Source organism: Pleuronectes platessa, chromosome 3, assembly GCF_947347685.1.
Source record: "Pleuronectes platessa chromosome 3, fPlePla1.1, whole genome shotgun sequence".
Lineage (NCBI taxonomy): Eukaryota > Metazoa > Chordata > Actinopteri > Pleuronectiformes > Pleuronectidae > Pleuronectes > Pleuronectes platessa.
Window position 1 is genome coordinate 30,635,888 of NC_070628.1, and position 17,787 is coordinate 30,653,674.

The 17,787-nt window shown below is 45.2% G+C and overlaps 1 protein-coding gene across 2 annotated transcripts in view; it reads left to right on the forward strand.

Moving 5' to 3' along the window:
* Window positions 1-324: 324 nt before the first annotated feature.
* wdr17 (WD repeat domain 17) overlaps window positions 325-17,787 on the forward strand; it is a 52,915-nt gene continuing 35,452 nt past the window's right edge. For both annotated transcript variants that reach the window (XM_053419755.1, XM_053419756.1), the window contains exon 1: window positions 325-453. In XM_053419755.1, the coding sequence (XP_053275730.1) occupies window positions 331-453 (123 nt within the window). In that variant the 5' untranslated portion in view covers window positions 325-330. The remainder of the gene's footprint in view (window positions 454-17,787) is intronic.

The window sequence follows — 17,787 nt, forward strand, 5'->3', positions numbered from 1 at the left end:
GTTATATTTATTACAGTCTTTATTTAATTATTTCTATTTTATTTTATTTATTTTTTTACCTATTTTTTGTGCCTTATATTTCGTACTTTCTTTTGAGGGTTTGTGTCGGTGGGGCGCTGGAGTTATGTGGTTCTCTGTTTCTCTGTTGTCACACCACATGATGGTTGGGAAGGGGCAAGACAAACAAAAAGAAAGCTGGATCACAGCACACTGTATTTTTGTCTGTACACTGCTTACCATTAATATAAATACATGGAAAAAAATGACTTAAATATAACATGACAATGTCGTGTATGTGTTTCTTTCTTTTCGTTCTTTCTGTAGGTGAGGATGGCCAATGTGAAGCAGGTGGGCTTGCTGGCAGCCGGCTGTCAGCCCTGGAACAAAGATGTGTGCGCTGCTAGTGGAGACCGCTTCGCCTACTGTGCTACATTGGCTATATACATCTACCAGGTGAACCAGATGTGTTTGTACTTGTTTGAATGAGAATATTATTTAGACGTTAAATGTTCAGAGGATGTTTAATTTTAAAATCTGAGACGATATTATGTAGCATTACCAAAGCAGCTCTCACATACATTAATGAAGGCTATTATGTGTGGCGGACATTTGGTCAACAAGCGAGGTTCTGAGACAAGTTGGCTTAGTAAATTTATTTGTAAACGCCTTTCTGCAGAAAGGATCACAGAGGCAAGGTGGAGGTTGGAAGTGTAAGTAAAAAAGTGAAGTGTCTGTGCTCATATTTAAGTGCCTCTGCCTGGGTAACCTCCTGACCCCCAAACACGAGGGGGGGAGGTTGTGAATGTATTGTTCTGTCTCTGTAACATATCGTCTGTAAAGGTGTGAATTATATGCTGCATCCTAAATGTGTTTGAGAGGACATAGTATCATGTATGGTTCGGGTGTTGTATTAGTCAGCTGAGTTCTTCGAACATAGGACAATCACAGTTCAACCAGAGTAGAGCAAAAGGTCACTTGAATTCAGATGATCTCAGGATCAACTTCTGCAAGACATGAATGGACAATGGAGTCACATGCTAGACAATGGGCGCGCCATAAAGTTTATCTTGAGCTGTAACCTAGATTGAAATCATCAATCAATCAATTAATCAAATTTGTTTGTATAGCCCATATTCACAAATTACAATTCGTCTCATAGGGCTTTAACAGGGTGTGACTTCCTCTGTCCTTAACCCTCAGCAAGAGTAAGGAAAAACTACTAAAAACCCTTTAACAGGGTAAAAATACATAGAAACCTCAGAGAGAGCCACATGTGAGGGATCCCTCTCCCAGAACGGACAGAAGTGCAATAGATGTCAAGATAAAGGTTTTAGCAGCAATGATGAGGGTAAACATTTTGAAGGATAACTTCAATAATATATTTCAAGCAGTCCTGCTGCAATCATAGTCTATGGTCAGCAGCCAGCAAGATCATGATCCACAAATCGCGATCCATGATGATGTGGCCACAGCTGCGGCCCTGGATCCGCGGGCAACAAGGCAAAGGGACTTTGCCTTGGAAGGGGAACAAGCGTCAGAAACATTGCATTGATGTGAAATTAAATACTGTGATGTGATAAGGATGGAGAAGAGGAAGGAGAAGCTGGAAAGAGAAGCTCCGTGTGTCATGTGTCATAAATTCCCTTTGCACCATCAGGTGTTTTTGCCTTGTAATCAATGATACAATGATACAGGCCGAACTTGAGGGTACACTGAGGCTCAAGGTAAATCTGACTGGCTACTGGTTTGTATGGCAGTACTATGAAAGCCATGTGGCCCACTCAGTAGATCAGACATCAATACCGCTAAGCCTTTTTTAACTATACACTACCTATTAATGCATACCGCCAGTTGATGTTATCAACTTTCTAGTCCTATAGCAGCATAACTAAGACAAGCCTGGACCAGCTCTAACTATAAGCTTCATCAAAAAGGAAGGTTTTAAGCCTACTCTTAAACGTACATATGGAGTCTGCTTCCCGAACTGAAAGCGAGAGATTATTCCACAGGAGAGGGGCTTGATGGCTGAAAGCTCTTGCTCCTACTCTACTTTTAGAGACTTTAGGGACGAAGAGTAATCCTGAATTCTGGGAGTGGAGCGCTCTAGTGGGTTTATAGGGTACTAACAGCTTTTTAGGGTAAAATGGCGCCATATTATTAAGGGCCTTGAAGGTGAGGAGGAGAATGTTATATTCTATTCTAGATTTAACCAGAAGCCAGTGTAGCAAAGCTAATACAGGAGAAATGTGGTCTCTTTTTTTGGTTCTTGTCAGGACACGTGCTGCCGCATTTTGGACAAGCTGTAGAGTCTTTAACGACTTACTGCTGGCGCCTGATAATAGGGAATTACAATAATCAAGTCTGGATGTAACACAGGCGTGGACTCGTTTTTTTGCATCTTTTTTCGAGAAAGGACATATCAGATTTTTTAGATGTTACGCAAGTGAAAGAGGGCGGTCCTAGAAATTTATTTTAAGTGAGAATTAAAGAACAAATCAGGATCGAAGATCACTCCCAAGTTGATGACTGTTTCATTGGAAGCAAAGGCAATGTCATCAAGCGCAGCTATATCATTAGATAATGTATCTCTAAGGTGTTTAGGGCCAAGTATTATAACCTCTGCTTTATCTGAGGTTAATAAGAGAAAATTGCGGGTCATCCAGGTTTTTATGTAATTGAGACATGCTAGGAGCTTAGTTAATTGATTAGACTGTTCAGGTTTTGTTGACAACTATAACTGGGTGTCATCCTCATAGCATTGGAAATTTACAGTGTGTCCTGATAATGTTTCCTATTGGAAGCAAATATAATGAGAATAAAATTGGGCCGAGCACAGAGCCTGTGGGTGGTATTTTAGTTGGGGCCGAGAATGAGTATATCAGATTTGTCGCTGTTGAGATTGATAAAGTTATTTTGCATCCAGGTCTTTTTATCTGTTAGGTAGTTTGTGAGATTTAAGATTCAAGACTTTATTGTCATGTGCACACCAATTCAATTTAGCAGTCACTGGCAATGAAATGCTTGGGTCACAGGCTCTCTTCTAGCAATGCTCCCCACCATAGTCCTGTTGATGGAGAGGGGGGCGTGTTCTACACCTTGTCTATTCCTGTAGTCCACGATCAGCTCCTTCGTTTTGCGGACGTTGAGATGGACGTTGTTGTCCTGGCACCAAGATGTCAGGGCTCTGACCTCCTCTCTGTAGGCCATCTCATTGTCGCAGGTGATCAGGCCTATGGCGGTCGTGTCATCAGCAAATTTGATGATGTTGTTGGAACTTTGGGTGGCCAAGCAGTCATGCATGAACAGGGAGTACAGGAGAGGACTGAGCACACAGCCCTGGGGCGCACCGGTGTTGAGAGTCAGGGTTGAGGATATGGGGCTGCCTATCTGCACAGCCTGGGTTCTGCCTGTCAGGAAGTCCAGGATCCAATCACAGAGGGCGATGTTTAACCAAGGTCTCTGAGCTGGGTGACGAGCTTCATGGTGGTATTGATCGTTGAACTGTAGTCAATGAAGAGCATTCTCACATATGTGTCCCTCTGCTCCAGGTGAGAGAAGGTGGTGTGTAGGGTGAGGGAGATGGCATCTTCAGTCTACCTATTTGGCCTGTAGGCAAACTGAAGAGGGTCCAGAGAGTCAGGGAGGGAGGAGGTGATGAAGGATTTGACTAACCGCTCAAAATACTTCATGATGGTGTAGACGAGTGCTACTGGGCGGTAGTCATTCAGGCAGAGGGTTTTTGTTTTCTTCGGAACATGGAAAATGATCGTCTACTTGAAGCATGTGGGGAGTACAGAATCTCCAGTCTGTACTCCCCACATGCACATGTGACAGGTTGAAAATGTCTGTTAACATATCTGCCAGCTGATATGAACACACCTTGAGAGCTCAGCCAGGGATGCTACCAGGTTCATAGTGTAGAGTGGAGTGAGTGGCTGGAGTGATGGACTTGGTGGAGAGGTCGAGGTGTGTCGTCAGCATAGCAGTGGAAATGGAGGCCATGGTGGCGTATGATGTTACAGAGGGGCTGCATGTAGAGCAGGGGTCACTAACAGGCGGACCGCGGTCCGGGTCCGGACCCAGAAGCAGTCCCATACGGACCCGGACCTAGAGCCAAAACAGAAGGTTATGATTTAAAACCTGACGGGGCGCTTCTATTTTTAACCGGCGCATCTTTTGTAGTCATTACGGTAGTGGTTTAGCGGATGAGGAAACGCATTGACCAATTGCTTGCGAGTTAAGCCATCCCACGTGATACTACTCAGCCAATCAAGTCTGTGCATTCCAAACACAAAGCATAAAAGGTTTTGAACAAACATACCCATTGAAATCTGAAGTGAGATCACAGAAAATAAGTGGTCTCAGAGCCCATTATGATCAGTCCAACAGGATCCTGAGCCTCTCTTTCAATCAATCAATCAATCAATCAATCAAATTTTATTTGTATAGCCCGTATTCACAAATTACAATTCATCTCATAGGGCTTTAACAGGGTGTGACATCCTCTGTCCTTAACCCTCAGCAAGAGTAAGGAAAAACTACTAAAAACCCTTTTAACAGGGTAAAAATACGTAGAAACCTCAGAGAGAGCCGCATGTGAGGGATCCCTCTCCCAGGACGGACAGAAGTGCAATAGATGCCACGTGCAGGAAAACATCATCAAGATTAAAGTCTTCAAGATTAAAGATTAAAGTCTCTAGCAGCATTTGATGAGGGTAGACATCCCGAAGGATAACCCCAACATGACATGCCAAGCAGTCCCGCTGCAATCACAGTCCATGGTCAGCAACCATCCAGACCACGATCCACCATCCAGACCAGACGCCACTCCAGTCCTCAGTCACCGTCCACCGCCGCCCACCAGGACCCATCACGAGCCACCACCGCGGTCCTGGTCCACCGCCCGTGCCCAATGCCAACGCGACACAGGGTCTGCCACCAGCACCAAGATCAGCCCACATAACTCAGAATCCGCCACACTGGATCCAACACTGCGACCCCCGGTGCGCGATCCACAAACCGCAATCCATGGTGCGGCCACAGAGGCCCTGGATCTGCGGGTGATAAAGCAAAGGGATTCCGGGGAAGGGGGATAGGGATGGAGAAGAGGAAGGAGAAGCTGGAAAGAGAAGCTCCGTGTGTCATAAAATAGAAAAAGTTACGTTCTTCCGCACTAATTAGCTCTAACTATAAGCTTTATCAAAAAGGAAGGTTTTGAGCCCAACAACGTGCTCATGAGTGTTCCCTCAGAGTTGCTTGGATTTTGGGTCAACACAAAAAGCCATTTACTGATGGCGGGGTTGTCAAAGAATGTATGAGTGCAGTTGCTGAAACACTTCTTGAGGGAAAACAAAAACAAGAGCTTTGTGATAAAATAAAGCAAATACCCATGTCAGCATCATCTGCCACAAAGAGAAGTGAACTATTAACGGAGGATGTGCTAACCCAGCTAGATGAAGCCATGCATAAGGCACCATGTGTAGGCTTAGCTGTGGATGAGTCCATTGACGTATGTGACAGTGCTCAGCTGTTAGTGTATGTCAGGTTTTTCAGCACAGACCAGAAAGTGTTCTGTGAAGACCTGTTAGGTGTCCCTACCCTTCAGACAAGTACAAGCGAAGAAGACATCTACCTGGCTGTTAAGGAGATGTTAACAAAGAGAGGAATAGAGCCCCAAAAAGTGTTTTCAATAACCACTGCTATGATAGGGAGAGAGAAAGTGGGGAGGTGTGGCCTAGCCTAACAAGAGGTTGCCGGTTCAATCCCCACTCTTCCCCATCTGCATGCCGAAGTGTCCTTGGCAAGAGATTGAACCCCTAAATGGCCCCTCATAAATGTTGAGTGTACTAATTGTAAGTCGCTTTGGACAAAAGCGTCAGCCAAATGACATGTAATGTAAAGAGAAAGGAGCTGTAGCAAGACTGAAAGAGGACAATCCTGAGCTCATAGCTTACCATTGCATCATTCTTCAATCTGTCCTCTGCGCCTCCCTGTCAGATGAGCATGCTGAGGTGATGAATACAATGATGAAAATTATAAATTTTCTTAGAGCATCCTCTTCCTACCAGCATCGCATGCTTAGGGAATTCCTCAGAGAAGCTGATGCTGATGATATTTTACTGCACAACAATGTGAGATGGCTCAGTAAAAGCAGGGTGTTAGAGCGCTTTTGGTCTATCAGGAGGGAAGTAGCAGCTTTCTTAGCAGAGCTAATAAGTCAGAAGACAACACAGTTTTCTCTCTTTTTAGAAAATGAGAAACAGATGGATAACATGGCCTTCTTGGTTGATATCACTTCACATCTGAAGGAACTGAGTTTGAGGCTACAGGGCAAGGACAATTCAATTTTTGAACTGATGACAGCTGTCCGCTCCTTTCAGAGGAAACTTGATGTGTTCAAGGAAGACCTGCAGGGAGACTATGCACACTTCCCAGCAGTGCAGGAACAAGTTCAGGGACAGAGAGATTTTTTAGCTTTTGTTGACTTTATTGATAAGCTGATTGTAAACTTCAGCAACCATTTTGACAGCTTCAGCTTTGGACAGCCGCTCACCATGTTCATTCAGAACCCATTTCTCATCACAGATCAATCAATCAATCAATCAAATTTTATTTGTATAGCCCGTATTCACAAATTACAATTCATCTCATAGGGCTTTAACAGGGTGTGACATCCTCTGTCCTTAACCCTCAGCAAGAGTAAGGAAAAACTACTAAAAACCCTTTTAACAGGGTAAAAATACGTAGAAACCTCAGAAAGAGCCACATGTGAGGGATCCCTCTCCCAGGACGGACAGAAGTGCAATAGATGCCACGTGCAGGAAAACATCATCAAGATTAAAGTCTTCAAGATTAAAGATTAAAGTCTCTAGCAGCATTTGATGAGGGTAGACATCCCGAAGGACAACCCCAACATGACATGCCAAGCAGTCCCGCTGCAATCACAGTCCATGGTCAGCAACCATCCAGACCACGATCCACCATCCAGACCAGACGCCACTCCAGTCCTCAGTCACCACAGATGTCAGAGGGTTCTCAAAGGAAGTCACAAAGCACTTTAAATGGGTAAACACTGGGCCTCTCAAGATACAATTGGTTGATCTCCAAGCGGTTGATGTGGCCCTGAAAGAGCAGTTTGCAAGAACTGACCCTTCCACTTTCTTCAAATGGTCTCTGAGACAGCTTTCTCAGGTCTGAGGAAAGTAGCCCTGTACATCTTGACCATGTTTGGCTCAACATACTGCGAGACAGCTTCCTCCACAATGAACATTATGAAAACTAAATATGGTTCAAGGCTCACTAATGAGCACCTCAACATGTGTATGAGAATGGCCCTGACTCCATTCCGGCCTAGATTTAAAATCCTGGCAGGACAAGCTAGAGCTCAATTCTCTCACTGACCAAAAAAGTGGGGGAGTGGGATATAAGAGGGGAAGAAAGGCATTCTAAAACTGTTCAATTGTTATTATCTGTGAAATTGGTTGAGACTGTTAAGTCAAGATGTGAAACAGAAAAAGGGAAATTCAAGCTTTTGCTTCCTTTATTACATTTGTCTGAAGTTAAGCACTTTATTTTCATATTTTATTTATTTTGTCTTATTTTGAAATGCAGTCCTACTTTTATTTAGTTAATGAGAGAACATTATACATATCTGCAATCATACATATATGTTCAGTTCTATGTAACGTGACAATAAAAATTGCCAAAATGTTTTGGAATCGAGCTGAATTCATTTAATTTGACAGTCAGGTATTGAGTACATGCAGTTGCTGATACCACTTCTAGGCTACTTAAATATATATCACACTAAATAGCAGTGGTGTACAAAGTACTTGAAAGCCATACTTGAGTAAAAGTACAGATATCTTACCTGAAAGTGACTTCGGTAAAAGTAAAAGTCACCAGTCAGAAAATGACTTGAGTAAAAGTCTTAAAGTAGCTCAAATTAAATGTACTTAAGTATCAAAAGTATCTGGTGTTGAAATGTACTTAAGTATCAAAAGTAAAAGTACAAGTATCAAATTAAAAATGTAAAGTGCTTTTTATAGTAGGCCTACACAGAAACAAAACAACCGAAATTGTTCTATTCAGACTTTATTTCAACTGATTTCAATTATTATTTATAAAATAATATAGAACTCATACATGAACAAGTGAAATTGGAAGTGATGAAACTTAAAATAAATATTAAATAACGGAGAGTTTTGAAACGCCATTATTTCCGTCTCCCTCGGTAGACACAAGAGGCACTTCATTCGATAGGCTGTATCTTGTATCCTCACGAAGGCAAACATGGTCGCGAGATACGGCCACGGGTGTGGTGGATTTGGTTCTTCGGCCGTGTCTTCAGCATCAGCGATAGATGAGGTGGATGAGGTAGCCATGGTGGTTTACTCCGGTGTAGTCGGGTGGACGGCTAACGGCTTATCTCCCGTGCCGCCCTCAGGTTATCCTCGCGAGACACCGTCGGTTCTCGCGCAAACACGCACAGTCCGGATAATCCAATCGCGATGAGAGACAATTATAATTATATTCAGATTTTAATTTGTAACGAGTAACGAGGTGTTCAATGAAAATGTAACGGAGTAAAAGTATATATTTTTTCTTTTAAATGTAGTGGAGTAAAAGTAGAAGTCCTGATGAATATAAATACTCAAGGAAAGTATAGATCCTCAAAAAACTACTTAAGTACTGTAACGAAGAACTTCTACTCCGTTACTTTACACCACTGCTAAATAGTTAGAAATTATGATCTTCCGGACCTTTGCTTCAAGAAATTTTCTCAAACTGGACCTCTTTAAATTTTTGTTGAATACCCCTGATGTAGAGAATAAAGAGGAGATGGCCAAATACAGAACCTTGGGGGACACCTTGGGAGACTGGGGCCGTGTTGGAGTTGGATTTATTGATGCTAATGAATTGATGGCGGTCAGAGAGGTAGGATTTGAAAAGGATGGAGTGGTTGATGGTTTCAAAGGCAGCATTGAGATCAAGGAGGATAAGGATGTTGAGGGAGTTATCCTCAGAGGAGAGCAGGAAGTTGTTTGTGACTTTGATTAGGGCGGTTTCTGTGCTGTGATGAGATCGGAATCCGGATTGAAATGGTATGTATAGTTGATTGGAGTCCAGGTGGGTTTTGAGTTGGGAGGCGAAAGTATGTTCCAGTGTTTTCTACAGAAAGGGAAGATTAGAGAGTCTGTAGTCTGTAGTTATTGGGTATGTCAGGGTCGAGGCAAGGATTTTGTGGATGTACTTGTCGTAGGGCTTCAGATCAAATTAAAATTTAGTTCAGTGTGATGACAACAAGATGGAGATCTAGACTTACTCAAACATCGATTTTTCATCACACTGTGTGACCGTGGCCTGGCGTCAAAGTTTGATTACATAAACACGAGCTTCTGTATCTGATTTTGGTCCAATCGAGTCCAAACTAGACATGTAAGACAAGAGTCGCGACCTGAAGACATCTTTACAGAAATCGTGACTTAAAATCACAGCGCCCCCTGGTGGCAGCAGGAAATGTCTTGTTTTTTGTTTTTCTTGTGTCTTACATTTGGATCTATTCCTCCTCGGTGCTCGGTGGGAGGCCCTATTGAAATTGTAAGGATTTTTAGGGCCCGAGCACTGAATGGTGAGAGGCCCTATTGAAACTGTAAGGATTCTTCTTATTATTATTCTCTGCCAAATTAATTGGCTTTTTGAAGGCTTTAACATGCTCAACTTCTTAACAAACTTTGCAGGAAATTCAAAAGTCAGAGAAATGTACGTATTCTGGAGTAATTTGAAATAGGTGTGGCAAAATGGCTCAACAGCGCCCCCTTGAACGCAGCCCCTAGGTTTCCCTTTGACCGTTCTTCACAAACATTGTCGCCTACGTGAATCATGTCCAGACAAACAAAAAAGTCTCAAGAGGCATTAGGAAAAACGCAACAGGAAGCCTGCCATCTTGGATTTAGTGGCCATTTTGGCCATATTCCACACACTTGCCTGTCATCACAACAAGATGGAGATCTAAAGTTATTGAAAGATCGATTTTTCGTCACACAGTGTGACCCTGGCGTGGCTTCAAAGTTAGATTACACGCCATCAAAACACGAGCCTCTGTATCTTGGACATTTTTGGTCCAATGGAGTCCAAACTAGACATGTACGACAAGAGTCGCGACTTGAAGACATCTATACAGAAATCGTGACTGAAAATCACAGTGTCCCGTGGTGGCAGCAGGAAATGTCTTGTTTTTTGCATGTCTTACACATGGCTGTATTCCTCCTAATCCACTGACCTAAACCATGTCAAACTGTATCAAATGGGTCTCAAGACATTGATAATGTAGGAATAAGATTATTGTGACTTTTCGTCAAACGTCATATTGATGACGTGGAATTGAAGTTCATCAACTCACCGTGAAACAAGAAATTGCTGTAACTTCAGTGTTCATGGCTCTATCTCACTCAATCTACATGTGTGTATCAACAGCCCCCCCTGAAGTTATTCATATGGTTTTAAGGCCTTGTGACCGTGGCGTGGCGTCAAAGTTTGATTAAATGCCATCAAAACACGAGGTTCTGTATCTCGAACATATATTGTCCAATCGAATCCAAAGTAGACACGTAAGTTAAGAGTCCCAGCTTGATGACATCTACAAATAAATTATGACTTGAAATCAACAGTAAGTGACATGTTTTATACTTTAATGAACTGCTCCTGGCTGCCTACAATATACAGCTCAAAAGAGCTCAGTCAAGTCATTCGATTCGGAATTGTGACATTTCCTCAAACTTTGTAAACACTGAGGTGCGGCGAAGGATCAACCTTCGCCAAACGACACAATGTTGTCATAACTCTACTGTACATTGTCCTATCTCTACCAAACTTCTGTCACATGATTCCTGATGAGTCCAAACTTTAACAGTTCTATGTGTCAATATTTACTCAATTTCATAGCGCCACCTACTGATTCGTCATGAAACAGGCAGTACTTTGTTAATCCACTCTGCATTATCCAACCGGCTCCAAACTACTGACCTATGATCACAATCATGACCTGAACCGCTCCATATATAAATATTAGTTCAGGGTCATCCTACTGATCAGTGTGAAAATCACGTTGTGGTAACATTGTCCAATTGACACAAAATTGCTCACGCTACATCAGAGCGCCTACTTGAACAGAATTATATGTCTGTGCGTAATAATAGTGATGGCGCCACCTACTGGCAACAGGAAGTAAGCTTTGTTTTACAACTATCATTCGATTTACATAAAATGTTCAAAGTGTGATGTGCTATTGATAGCGTGGACCGTAATGAGCAATTAGCAGGCAAGCATCGACGTCGCGTGACGGACGCAGGAAGTGAAGTGTTTATTCTTGCCGCAGTGCGCAAAACGCATGCAACGCCGAGACGTGCGCTTGGTCATATATCGCTCTCTCCACCGACCGCAACGTTCGGGTGCTCGGGCCCTCCAGTGCTACAAAGTAGCCCTAGTTATGTTATGCTCTTCACCGGCTCTTTCTTTGCATGCAAGTAACAACTTTCTCTAAACTGGCACCAATACCTCACACACACATCTCCCCAAACTTACCATATACATGTGACCTCCACCATATGGTGTAAACAATCCAGGGGGTCTTTTGTCTTCATAGTGGCAAGCCGCCATTTTGAAAGCACACTTTCTCACTCACTCACACATACACACACGAACCAACCCACACACACACACACTAACACAAACACACATACACACTCACATATACATGTATCTAGTAAGCACAGCTTTAGTTAGTTTCTGTGTATTTACTTTTACTTTTTTCTAGTGGTGCACCGATGTCGGCCGTATATTGGTAGCGGACGATATTCGCCTTGTTTTCTGACATCGGCGCATCGGTAATAAACTTTCACCGATGTCATCTGCCGATGTTCATTGGTATTTGAGGTAAAACCGCTGGGAACGTGCCGCGGCTGTGGGAGCAGTCGCCCCCCTCTCCAAAATTGCTTTAATAAATGTTTCATAAAGGGCTGAAATAATTTAAAATAGTGCTTTTTAAATAAGGATTTAATTATTTTCCTGGCGCAAAAGGGTGAATAAATAACAAAACAAACAAATATCAGTATCGGCTATCGGCTAGATTGTTGTTTTCAACATCGGTAGTGGTATCGGCCACGAATTTCCATATCGGTGCATCCCTACTTTTTTCATAATAAATGTTTTTCTTTAACACACAAGTTGTCATCAGTAATGTTGCATAAGTCTGAGTTTTCATCTCATCTCATCTCATCATCTCATCGTCATCCGCTTATCCGGGGTCGGGTCGCGGGGGGAGCAGCTCAAGCAGGGGGCCCCAGACTTCCCTTTCCCGGGCCACATTGACCAGCTCTGACGGGGGGATCCCGAGGCGTTCCCAGGCCAGTGTTGAGATATAATCTCTCCACCTAGTCCTGGGTCTTCCCCGAGGTCTCCTCCCCACTGGACGTGCCTGAAACACCTCCCAAGGGAGGCGCCCAGTGGGCATCCTTACCAGATGCCCGAACCACCTCAGCTGACTCCTTTCTAAGTAAAGGAGCAGCGGCTCTAATCCGAGTCCCTCACGGATGACTGAGCTTCTCACCCTATCCCTAAGGGAGACGCCAGCCACCCTTCTGAGAAAACTCATCTCGGCCGCTTGTACCCGCGATCTCGTCCTTTCGGTCATCACCCAGCCCTCATGACCATAGGTGAGGATAGGAACGAAGATCGACCGGTAGATCGAGAGCTTTGCCTTGCGGCTCAGCTCTCTTTTCGTTACAACGGTGTGGTAAAGCGAACGCAATACCGCCCCCGCTGCTCCGATTCTCCGGCCAATCTCACGCTCCATAGTACCCTCACTCGCGAACAAGACCCCGAGGTACTTGAACTCCTTCACTTGGGCTAAGGACTCATTTCCTACCCGGAGTAAGCAATCCATCGGTGTCCTGCTAAGAGTCATGGCCTCAGATTTAGCGGTGCTGATCCTCATCCCAGCCGCTTCACACTCGGCCGCCAGCCGATCCAGTGAGTGCTGAAGGTCACAAGCCGATGATCCAATGAGGACCACATCATCCGCAAAAAGCAGTGACGAGATCCTCAGACCACCGAACTGCAACCCCTCCCCACCACGACTACGCCTCGATATCCTGTCCATGTATATCACAAACAGGATTGGTGACAAGGCGCAGCCCTGGCGGAGACCAGCTCCCACTGAGAACGAAACTGACTGGCTGCCGAGGACCCGAACACAGCTCTCGCTTTGGGAGTACAGAGATTGGATGGCCCTGAGGAGAGACCCCCTTACCCCATACTCCCGCAGCACCTCCCACAGTTTCTCCCGGGGGACCCGGTCATACGCCTTCTCCAGATCCACAAAACACAAGTGGACCGGATGGGCATACTCCCAGGCCCCCTCCAGGATCCTTGCGAGAGTGAAGAGCTGGTCCGTAGTTCCACGTCCGGGGCGAAAACCGCATTGTTCCTCTTCAATCTGAGGTTCGACGATCGGCCGAACCCTCCTTTCCAGCACCTTGGAGTAGACTTTACCAGGGAGGCTGAGGAGTGTGATACCCCGATAATTGGTACACACTCTCTGGTCCCCCTTTTTGAACAGGGGAACCACCACCCCGGTTTGCCACTCCTTTGGCACTGTACCCGACTCCCACGCGATGTTGAATAGGCGTGTCAACCATGACAGCCCCTCAACACCCAGAGCCTTTAGCATTTCTGGCTGGATCTCATCAATCCCTGGGGCTTTGCCACTGCGGAGATGTTTGACTACCTCAGTGACCTCCACCAGGGAAATTGACGACGAAACACCATCAACCTCGAGCTCTGCCTCCAACATAGAGGGCGTGTTATTCGGATTCAGGAGTTCCTCAAAGTGTTCCTTCCAACGTCCGACGACCTCCTCAGTTGAGGTCAACAGAGTCCCATCCTTACTGTACACAGCTTGGATGGTTCCCCGTTTCCCCCTCCTGAGGTGCCGGATAGTCTTCCAGAAACACTTTGGTGCCGACCGAAAGTCCTTCTCCATGACCTCTCCGAACTTCTCCCACACCCGCTGCTTAGCCTCCGACACGGCAGCAGCTGCAGCCCTTCGGGCCTGTCGGTACCCTGCAACCGAGTCAGGAGTCCTCCAGGATATCATATCCCGGAAGGCCTCCTTCTTCAATCGGACGGCTTCCCTGACCACCGGTGTCCACCACGGTGTCCGAGGGTTACCGCCCCTTGAGGAACCTAAGACCCTGAGGCCACAGCTAGCCGCCGCAGCTTCAGCAATGGAGGCTTTGAACACTGCCCACTCCGGCTCAATGTCCCCAACCTCCACAGGAATGCCAGAAAAACTCCGCCGGAGGTGTGAGTTGAAGATACCTAGGACGGGGGCCTCCTCCAGACGTTCCCAGTTCACCCGCACTACTCGTTTGGGCTTACCAGGTCTATCCGGAAATTTCCCCCATTCCCTGATCCAACTCACAACCAGATGGTGGTCGGTTGACAGTTCCGCCCCTCTCTTTACCCGAGTGTCCAAAACATGCGGCCTCAGATCAGATGACACGATCACAAAATCGATCATTGATCTTCGGCCTAGGGTACTCTGGTACCAGGTACACTTATGAGCACCCTTATGTTCGAACATGGTGTTTGTTATGGATAATCCATGACTAGCACAGAAGTCCAATAACAAACAACCGCTCGGGTTCAGATCAGGGAGGCCGTTCCTCCCCACCACGCCTCTCCAGGTATCTCCATCGTTGCCCACGTGGGCGTTGAAGTCACCCAGCAGAACTACGGAGTCCCCTACTGGAGCCCCATGCAGGACTCCATTCAGGGTCTCCAAGAAGGCCGAGTACTCTGAGCTGCTGTTTGGTGCATACGCACAAACAACAGTCAGAGTTTTCCCCCCTACAACCCTTAGGCGCATGGAGGCGACCCTCTCGTCTACCGGGGTAAACTCCAACACCGCGGCGCTCAGCCGGGGATTTATGAGTATCCCCACACCCGCCCGGCGCCTCACGCCCTTGGCAACTCCGGAGAAGAATAGAGTCCAACCCTTATCCAGGAGTACGGTACCAGAGCCGAGACTGTGCGTGGAGGTAAGCCCCACCAGATCTGACTGGTAGCGCTCCACCTCCCTCACAAGCTCCGGCTCCTTTCCCCACAGCGAGGTGACGTTCCACGTCCCCAGAGCCAGCTTCTGCCGCCCGGGTCTGGTCCGTCGAGACCCCTGACCTTCGCTGCCACCCATGTGGCTGCGCACCCGACCCCAACGGGTCTTCCCACAGGTGGTGGGCCCATGAGATGAAGAGAGGGGGGGTGCCACGTAGTTTCTTCGGGCTGTGCCCGACCGGGCTCCGTGGCAAACCCGGCCACCAGGCGCTCGCCATCGAGCCCTCCGTCTGGGCCTAGCTCCAGACGGGGGCCCCGGGCTTCCTCCGGGCCGGGTCACATCTCCTCTTCCGTCGATATTCATTGAGGCTTTTTGAACCATTCTTAGTCTGGCCCCTCACCTGAGACCACTCTGCCATGAGAGACCCTACCAGGAGCACAAGGCTCCAGACAACACAGCCCTCAGGTTCACAGGGACACGCCTTGAGACCCTACCAGGAGCACAAGGCTCCAGACAACACAGCCCTCAGGTTCACAGGGACACGCAAACCTCTCCACCACGATAAGGTGACGAGTTTTGCCAACCTCTATTTTTTTTTATATTTACTTACTCTTGTCAAGGGTTACGGACAGATGAAGTCACACCAAGTTAAAGTCTTATGAGACTAATTGTGATTTATGATGTGGACTACACAAATACAATTTGATTGATTGATTGAAAACTTGTCATCACTCTTATTTGTTTCCTTGCTCCTAATCCCCAAAATAATTTCCTTATTTCTCTCTTTTCCTTTCACTCTCTTGCCTGATTTTCATACTATCCCCACTTTCTAATACAGGGGTCGGCAACCTTTTTGACAATAAGTGCCAATGTGACATTTTCTTTTAGTTAGTGTGCCATATCAACATTGTTTTAAAATTAAGTTTTATTATTGAACCACATTCATATTTCCAACAGCCATGTATTTGTTTCCATCCATAGTGGCTTTATATAGAACAACACTTTAAAGAAATATGTTTATCTCATATGATTGCAATAATAAGTTTGTCATTAATGCCACCAGCCAGGATCATATTCAGAATTTCCCCACCCCATGACAGATTGTTGCGTGTTCGTTTATCCTAAATATGAGAAGAGCCGGCCTCGGTTTGGTTCAATCAAGTATTTATTAAGAAGCAATGAAAAGGCATGAAAAGTAACAGCAAAGCAATGGGCACCCAATACACTGCCCCGACCCTCTAGCAATACCGGGGCAGTCAAGAGTCGCGCCGAATAGAAGCCGGTTGTAATATTTTATAACAGTAGGTAGAACAGGATTGGTCAATAACGAGGGGAAGTCTTCCTTGGTTCTTCCTCGATGGTGCTAGGCGTAGTCCACCCTCTTGGCATTGGAATCAGGAAGTGATGAGCAGCTCCGTTTTGCTCCTCCTCTGATGGTTGCTGGGCAAAATGTTCACTTCATGACAAGCCTTAACACAGCTGACGCCTTATGGGTCGATGTTGTTGTTCATTGGAGTAAAGAATATTGTAGCAAGGGTTACACAGGCTAGGGAGCACTGCGTAACTAATAGATACATGGATCTAGTCTCTGTGGATTTAAGAAGGGAGGAGACTACGTTTGGCGTCTTACTCAGACCGAACTCATTCTCAATATACAAAAATAATACAAAAATGAAATGACAAATACATAAATAATAAGACTGAAACACATTCATTGGACAGAAATTCCTACACTGAATCATACACACGCTACTCTGATTACGTACAGACACACACACCATGAATATCTCTCATACACACATAACATAAACCTATTCCCGTTTTTAGCACTTTCTTCAATCATACATATCGCCATTTTACACTCCGCACGCACACACTCCCATTCCTCGAAGGCCTATCACAAAATGGCGTGACCCGGCTGTGGCCGATAAAGTGAAGCTCGTTAACATATAACATTTAACTTGTGCACATACGCCAAGAGCAGGCTACAAATACTTTTAGCACATTTCAGAACAATGTCACATTACAGAACAGCAATATTTGTGATACAGACTTATTACACCAGTGGTTGAAACTTGTGTTCAAAGAAAAAGTATGTGCTCCCACCGACGAAGACCGTCAGGACGACGAGTCACTAAACTATACATTTTTGTACTTTAACCACACTTTTCACTATCATCAGCACTCATCTAACAACCAACATAACATCCACACTTGACTCTGACACTTAATTAGTTGTAAAACTGAGTTTTGTCTTACCTGTGGATTTAAGAAGGGAGGAGACTACGTTTAGCGTCTTACTCAGACCCAAATCATTTTAATTTGAGATGCGCATGCACTGAGCCCATGCTTACCGTCTCCCTTCAGGATCCACCGCTGTACCAACAGCGCCACCTACTGACGTGGAGTATAATTGTCATGACAAACCGTTAGGATGGTTAAGTTGTCTTTCAAAAATAGGGGGGGGGGGGTATCTTTTTCATTAACTCATCAACAAGTATTGCATTGGGATTGTCCAAAGTGGATAAAGCAGATCCAACATAAATAACAGTACTAGGGCTATACAAGAATGTGACCTCATGAAAACATCCACATCTGAATCTGAGAGAAAGAGATGCACAAACAGAAATATATGCAAATAACATTTTTAGGCCCTGCAACAAATACACAGA